The 8,069-nt window shown below is 47.6% G+C and overlaps 1 protein-coding gene across 3 annotated transcripts in view; it reads left to right on the forward strand.

Annotated features, from left to right (window-relative positions):
* smarca4a (SWI/SNF related BAF chromatin remodeling complex subunit ATPase 4a) overlaps positions 1-4,872 on the forward strand; it is a 19,946-nt gene extending 15,074 nt beyond the window's left edge. For 2 of the 3 annotated variants that reach the window (XM_020623071.1, XM_020623072.1), the window contains exons 26-34: positions 841-1,107; positions 1,628-1,705; positions 1,801-2,019; positions 2,295-2,557; positions 2,652-2,757; positions 2,836-2,937; positions 3,025-3,157; positions 3,985-4,124; positions 4,271-4,872. In XM_020623071.1, the coding sequence (XP_020478727.1) occupies positions 841-1,107; positions 1,628-1,705; positions 1,801-2,019; positions 2,295-2,557; positions 2,652-2,757; positions 2,836-2,937; positions 3,025-3,157; positions 3,985-4,124; positions 4,271-4,303 (1,341 nt within the window). In that variant the 3' untranslated portion in view covers positions 4,304-4,872. The remainder of the gene's footprint in view (positions 1-840; positions 1,108-1,627; positions 1,706-1,800; positions 2,020-2,294; positions 2,558-2,651; positions 2,758-2,835; positions 2,938-3,024; positions 3,158-3,984; positions 4,125-4,270) is intronic. The other variant, XM_020623073.1, reaches the window with a different exon arrangement.
* The last annotated feature ends 3,197 nt before the right edge of the window (positions 4,873-8,069 follow it).

The raw sequence follows: 8,069 nt of genomic DNA on the forward strand, positions 1-8,069 counted from the left end.
GTCCTGCCGCTTTGCGGGGGTTGATCTTCCTCAGGACTGTGCATACCTGGCCTGGTGAGACGGTTAGTGGAGGGCAGTTGGGGGGCTGGGTGGTCTCGGTGTGCGTGTGCCTCCTCTCTGTGCTGTGGCTGGAGGTCTCAAAGCGGGTGTAGAAGGTGTTGAGGTCATCCGGCAGGCTGTCTGTGGAGCTGATGATGCTGGTGGTGGTCCTGTAGGCTGTGATGTGCTGCAGGCCTTGCCACATCTGTCCGGAGTCAGCTCTAGTCTCAAACAATCAACACTGTTCTGGGGGTTTTGTGTGTCTGATGAGAACATGACTGTTTTAACAGTGCGTTTACATGCACTGTAGTAATCTGGTCAGTGTAAATCCACGTATTCATGCAGTAGATCGGTATGGAGCTATTTTCTACCCTGGACTTGTTTCAGAAGCATGACTTACAGATTGTAGTTGTATAAGACAAGATGAACCTTATTGTTTCTGAGGGAAAACTGTCTTGAGCACAAGTGCTGCACACAATCTGAGAAACGGTAAACACAAGTAGTTGTACAAGGTGAAAACAGTACAGTGGCTACAGTATGTGTTCAAAGGAATAAGTAAAACAATAACAGTAAAAAGGTTAGAAGCAGGTGTAGGACATGATGCTGTCCATACATTAGATGTCTGAATAAGCTTCTTTTCCTGGCTGCAGGCTTTTGTCTTGCACATGACAAAATAAAAACCCCACAAAGACAGTTGAGCTGACCTGAGAAGGTCAACTGTAACCAGGATACTGTTAAACTAGTAACAGTCACCACACAGAGTTGTTACATCCACACAGTCATATGTGCATCTTCCTACAGGACTTGCAGGCACAGGACAGAGCCCACCGTATTGGCCAGCAGAACGAGGTGCGCGTGCTCCGCCTCTGCACCGTCAACAGCGTGGAGGAGAAGATCCTGGCGGCGGCCAAGTACAAATTGAACGTGGACCAGAAAGTCATCCAGGCCGGCATGTTCGACCAGAAGTCCTCAGGCTATGAGCGCCGGGCCTTCTTACAGGCCATTCTGGAGCACGAGGAGCAGGATGAGGTCGGGGCTCGAGGAGGCTGCCGCACTAGGGGGGCGTGGGTGGGTGTGATCTGAACCTGTTCCAACATTGCACACCCACCCACATCCGCCTGTGCACTGCCCCACCTCTTCATTCTCTCTCTTTTTTCCCCTCCTCCACCTCCTGTCTCTTTTCCTTCCTTCCCTCATTTCTCAGGAATTGTGAGCTTTCATCAATCCACACTCCTGTTCTCCCCGTTGTGTTTCAGCTTCTGCACAAACCTTTGGTGCTTAATATGACACTTTATCTTCTACACTAATATCAAAACCTTTTTCTTTCTGTTGTTGAGTTTTTGCACAAAAACTCAGTCTTTGCTTTTAACTTTTGCCATCATTCAAATGTGTTTCCAGTGAGAACAGTTGAACATTCAGGGCGGTAGAACAGACCACAGTGATGTAGTAATATATCAAAGTAGAGTAATCTGTGTCCAGTTACTTTTGTTTTGTGTAAATGAGTCCTTAGTTCAGAGACTTGGCTCTGAGGTGCCACATGAATCTGCCATCAGCCTCTCGTCACTCGCCCCGTCTCCTTTGCCCGCAGGAGGAAGACGAAGTGCCCGATGATGAGACCGTTAACCAGATGATTGCCAGGAGCGAAGAGGAGTTTGAACAGTTCATGGTTGGTCCTGCTTCCACATCAGTTGTTGGGTATCGTGTGTATAATCTAATCCACTAACGGATCCACTAACCCCCGGCTGACTTCTTTTCATTCAGCGTATGGATTTGGACAGACGTCGCGAGGAGGCCCGCAACCCTAAGAGGAAACCTCGGCTGATGGAGGAGGACGACCTGCCCGGCTGGATTTTGAAAGACGATGCTGAGGTTGAGAGGTTGACTTGCGAAGAGGAGGAGGAGAAGATGTTTGGCAGAGGATCCCGCCAACGGAAGGAGGTGGACTACAGCGACTCGCTCACTGAGAAACAGTGGCTCAAGGTGCATCACACAAACAGATACGAAGTGGTTTAGATCCTCGGCTCCGACTGGATACTCGTCACCTGCAGACACATAAATAATGGCAGTAATTTGTTTCCAAGTGTTCTTTTTTTTTATATCCCGGTAGCTCATTAAGGACATGTAGAAAACTTCACAATGAGCAGCACCGTCACAGTATCAGCTTGAGTTGTCATTAACATTTGAAAGCTTCTTCAAAGCATGACGTTATTGCAACAATATAAAAAGAGCTCTTGCCCTGATTGTCCTCACCCCAGGCCATAGAGGAGGGTAATCTCGAGGACATTGAAGAGGAGGTGCGGCACAAAAAGACAACCAGGAAGCGCAAGCGAGAGCGTGACCATGACGGCGGCCCGGCCACACCCAGCTCCAGCGGTGGCCGAGGACGGGACAAAGATGAGGACATGAAGAAGGCGAAGAAACGAGGTCGCCCACCTGCTGAGAAGCTCTCTCCCAACCCGCCTTCCCTCACTAAGAAGATGAAGAAGATCGTTGATGCTGTCATCAAATATAAGGATGGGTGAGGACATTAGTGCGTCTCTGCAGAAATTATATACTGTGTCTTTAATGTGATCAGTGGCGATGCTAAGGCCAAAGCTGCTTTGTCTGTGTAGTAATGGGCGACAGCTGAGCGAAGTGTTCATCCAGCTGCCTTCTCGCAAGGAGCTGCCCGAGTACTACGAGCTCATCCGCAAACCTGTGGACTTCAGAAAGATCAAGGTACAGTGAAGAGCCTGCTTCTGCAGTTTCCTCTCTCTGTCTGCTGTGCCTCACTGCTGCTCTCTGTCGTTCCGTCAGGAGAGGATCCGGAACCATAAGTACCGCAGCCTCAACGACCTGGAGAAGGACGTGATGCTGCTGTGTCAGAACGCCCAGACCTTCAACCTGGAGGGGTCTCTGGTGAGTTCAGCCTGAAGCACACACTCAGCAGTGCTGCAGCGAGTCAGCGTTAGGGAGCCTCCTTTTTAAGGAACTCGTCTGTTCTAGATCTACGAGGACTCCATTGTGCTGCAGTCGGTCTTCACCAGTGTGAGACAGAAGATCGAGAAAGACGACGAGAGTGAAGGAGAGGAAAGTGAGGAAGAGGAGGATGAGGTGGACGAAGGCTCAGAGTCTGAAAGTGAGTATCGGAGTCGCACATATTGGTCCTGAATGTGTCATTTGTGTGTTTGCATCGTCTCTCTGCTTGTTGGGAGGACGCTGGATGTTAAGCTGGACTTACTGAGGTTTCTGCAGCTGTCAGTTTTGCTGTGTTCACTTTGTGCCGACACAGTAGGCTTCCTCATTCATCTGAACAGGGGGCACGTCTTGTGCGTGTGAGGCCAAAACTTGATCTGGTTTAACTGTTTCTGCACCGTGACGTCATCTGCTGACGAGGCGCTGCGTTGGCCAGTCACGGACATGTTCCTGGTGGATCACTATAACGTGGACGTCTGTATTTCTGCTGTCGACCCTGAGATCATCACGCCCAAAGACGAAGCAGCTGCAGCCTTGTCTCGTTCCTCTTCCCTTGTCCACTCTCATTCACTTCAGTGTGTGTGCACCTCTAACTGTTTAGTCTGTGTGGTTTGAAAACGTGTTTTCATTGGAGGTTTTATGAAACTGCAGGTTCAGATTGACAGTGATGAACCATTTCTCTCAGGTGGAGTCGAAGTAAACTATTTGTAATCAGACGACTACATTATGAAGGTTGTTTCCTTTCTGAGCTCAGTGATCATATTGAGACTCCAGCTCTCCTCCTCTCTATTGAGCGTCCGGAGGTTTGCTGCAGGGGTCGGCCAGGAGCTGCCAGGAGCTGCCGTCTCACTAAATCCATAGACTGTGGTTGTAAACTCAAAACCACAGTGCACATGCTTAGTAAATCAGATCATGTGTGTTCACACTGTCCACCATCATCGGGATTTCACTGTCAACATGATACTGTGTGCGATGTCCGATTCCCTGCAGCTCGTTCAGTGAAGGTGAAGATTAAACTGAGCCGGAAAGAAAAGGGGGACCGAGGAGGGAAAGGCCAACGCCGGAGGGGCCGCGGTGCCCGGGCGAAGCCTGTGGTGAGCGACGACGACAGCGAGGAGGAGCAGGAGGAGGTGAGAGCTCACACACAAACGACATCCCAGTGCAGTGCCCCGGTTCATCAGTGAGGTGTCTGCAGACTAGACTCCCTGGTGGCGACTCGTGATGCCCGCTGCCTGTCTGACACTCGTATTAATGTGTGTGTGTGTGTGTGTTCCAGGAGCATTCAGCCAGTGGCAGCGAGGAGGACTGAGGTGACCTGCTCCCGGTCAGACCAGCAGCCTCTGAGCCCTGTGACTGGACTGTCGGCATTTTACTTAGAGCCAGACGTGGACAAGGCCTAGTTTTACCTAAATGAGCTGATTTTTAGTGAGACTGTTGTTTTCTCATTGAAGTATACTATGAATTAAAACCTAATTAAAAAACGCTGAAATCTGACCAATTAAACCATCCACTTCCATATTTAAACATTTTTCCCAGTATGAGCAGTAGTGTCTTTTTGTCTCCCGTGTGTGTGACTTCTCGACTGATTTGTGGGAACAGCTCGGTGCTTTTTAAGCACCATTGATTTAGTTTTTCTTTTTTGGAGACGTGAACCAGGAGTCACTGTCTCGCTGTTTGAATGCATGTCATGTGTGTCTGTGGAAATGCACCTGGATGTGTCTTGGCTGTTATCTCTGTGTTTAATTTAAGACTACACGCAGGTGCACGGTACGGCCCACCATGCAGGCCCTCCCTCTCAGGACGGGGGCAGGACGGGACCATTTTCTTTTGTCTGTGTCACTGGATTCCAAAAAGTACAATAAAGGCATCTCATAATTACTCTGTCATCTTCAGTTTGTTTGCATCCACTGCTGCACTCTCACCTCCACCCTCATCATCAGACTTGGTGGTAGGATACACTGCTGTTCAAAGGTTTTACACTAGATCGCCTCCATGGGTCCAGTAGTTACCAGTGTAGTCCAACAGGTGAACGCACTTGTGTCACTCTGTCTACAACTGAAACCAGTGTTGGGACAGACAGCTGTGTTACAGATGTTCCCACAGATGTTGCACCTGTCTGCTGCTTTGCGTTCACTCAGGAAGTGTGGACCCTCTGCTGTTGGTCCATCACTGTTCTTTCCCCGTCCACAGCCTGGAGCTGTTTGTGGATTGTTCTCCTGCTACAGGGTGAAACCCTGAGAAGCTCTGACTCCCTGTGTTTGTAGCCTTTTTCAGAATCAGCTTTATTGGCCAATTGCGTCGGAAACATGAGGAATTTGACTCTGGTACATCGGCTCTCAATGTGCATGTACCCCCATGCGAGGGGCAAGTAAAGAGTAAACCAGCATAAGGCTGTGTAATATAACAAAATAAACAGTATTAACAGCAACAAACAGTGCAAACAATGCAAAATAAGCTGTATAAACAGGCAGTAACACAATGCAGACAAAGGAATGCTCATTGAGATGAGATAAAAACAGTACTTAAAACTAGAGACCTGTACGAAGCTGTATAATCTGTACGAGGTATATTTACAGGTGTTTCACTGAGGGTTATTGTCCAGTCATACTGTTGTAGGTTAAGTGTCCATCAGAGCGACAGCCTGGGGGGAGAAACTGTCCCTGTGTCTGGTTGTCTTAGTGCACAGTGACCTGTAACACCGTCCAGAGGGGAGGAGTTCAAACGGATTGTGTCCAGGGTGTGAGGGGTCAGCAGTGATCCTCTACGCCCTCCTTCTGACCCGTGAGGTGTACAGGTCCTCCATGGAGGGCAGGCTCACACCAATGACCTTTTCTACAGTCCTGACTTGTCCTGTTTGGTTGCTGAGCCAAACCAGACAGTGATGGAGGTGCAGAGAACAGACTGGATGATTCCTCTGTAGAACTGTAGTCAACATGTGAGTCGTCAGTGTGACGATTCGCTGTGGCAACCCCTATTACGGGAAAAACCGAAAGTGACTTTCTTTCATTGCACTGAGGGTTATTGTCCAGTCCTACTGTCATGGGTCAAGTGTTCATCAGAGTGACAGCCCCCCCCGTTGCCCCTGATGGCGGCGTGTATACACACAGCAGCCCAGAGCCCTCAGCTCCAAACATAATTTCATTGTACATGCTAATGTTACAATGACAGTAAAATAAAGCTTAAGGTTATTGACTGGACTTGAGCTGCTTACAAGTCAGTAAAAACTGGAGACACGGGGAGATCTTAAACCGTTCAGCGGTAGTGTAAGTGCAACAGTTTTCTTCTGCAGGTTTCTGACCCCTGTGATTCTTTTGACACTAATCCCCCAAGTTGCCCCCAATGGTTAGAGCCATTGGTTGAGGTGGTGCCACAGATGGCTGCCTCGGTTCTGTACTGGAAATAAATTCCTTGTGTGTAACATACTTGGCCAATAAAGGTGATTATTATTATTATTTGCTCAGATTTTGCACATTGTAACATAATTATTATTAGTAATAGTTAAACCAGTGATTTGTTTTATTGGTTGAAATCTAAACCCTAAGTTCAGCTTCTATGTATGTTGTGCTTTTGAATATTACTGTTTACCCCAACAGTCCATCGTGGTGCCCCAGCTCATCCAGCTGGGCCAAGTCCCTGCTATGCCCCTGTCAGGAAAGTGATGGGGTCACAGTTCCTCTGCAGAGGATTATACTGTGTCCACATGGATGCACATGTGGACACAGTGAAAGAGTTCAACTCAGTCCGCTGAGCTCCACCCCCAGGTTATTGGGGGGGCTGTGCTCCTCAGAAATCACACCACTCCTGATCCCACCTTCCTCCTCCTGGGCCCCATAGAAATGATGTTATTGTCAAACACTATATGTGTGGAGCACAGCACAGCCCGAACTGGAACTGGAACTGGTCCCTGGAGCCGTCACAATAACGCACATGCCTCAGACCATGGCACGGCCGTGCGCACTGCTGCTTCTGCTCTACTCTCTGGTCCACACATGTAAGTTCACAGTTCAACTTGAGCAGTTATGGTGGTAATCATTTTAAGCTGCTGTTAAACAGGTGCAGACTTGTGCTTCAGTTTGGTGCTGTTTGATAAAAATTCACATAATGTAGATCAACTCTCATCTCCCACAGTGAAAGTCTAGGGAAGAGTCTCACCTCGACTCTCCATACATGAACACTTTAACCCCCCATTTAATCAGCATTGTTTGCACTGTTGTGGCTTCCACTTGTATATTTAACCCCCCTGTTCTGCTGCAGGTCAAATTGGCCCATTGTAAAGTTAAAAAATCCAAAAACAATATTTAAAAGTATTTTATTTTTATGAAATTTCTTCTGCTTGGCTTAATAGGCGTAATCAAGATATAAAATGAAAATGGTTCATTTCACATATTTGCAACCTCCCGCTGCATGTTTATATTACAAAGATACAGAACAGAAGACGTGTCTCATGTTAATTTATCAACATCACTTCATAAAAAGAAAAGATTTCAAAATGTAAAATACTTTTTTTTTTTTTAATCAATGTCATGTAAAAATAATGTATTTTATATGTAGGTCTTCCCAATGTACATTAAAAAAAGTTGTAACATGGATCATTGAGCCACAATCTGTGAGAGGTAAAGAACACCACTGCATTAAATAGATTGAAATGGTTAGTAATGGTAAAGTTAACCCAGGAACATCACCGCTGTTCCTGACAAATGAACATAACAGGTGCGTTAACCTGTTTTCTTCCTGCCACCGACTCTTGAATTACGTTGCATCATATGTTTTTCATTTGGCGTTGCCCAGCTTGCCGAAGCTTCTGCAGCCAGTGGGCTCTGAGCAGACAGAAAGGCATCGAGCAGGGTTTCTGAAAAGCGTGCTATTCGTGATGTGGGAATAGGCGCCTGTTGCATTGAGATCACTGTGAACACTCATCATGGGAACTGCACATACAGTATTCCTCCTATGATGCCATATCCCGCCTGTTTGCAGGAGGCTTTCCTCACAACGCTTCTTACCTGTGAACAGCCCTGAACCGTGCAACTAGGTGGACGTCCTCCAGCACAGGCACTGCATACTGGGTCAGATGTGAA

This window comes from Monopterus albus, unplaced genomic scaffold, assembly GCF_001952655.1.
Source record: "Monopterus albus unplaced genomic scaffold, M_albus_1.0 scaffold292.1, whole genome shotgun sequence".
In the NCBI taxonomy this organism is placed as follows: Eukaryota; Metazoa; Chordata; class Actinopteri; order Synbranchiformes; family Synbranchidae; genus Monopterus; species Monopterus albus.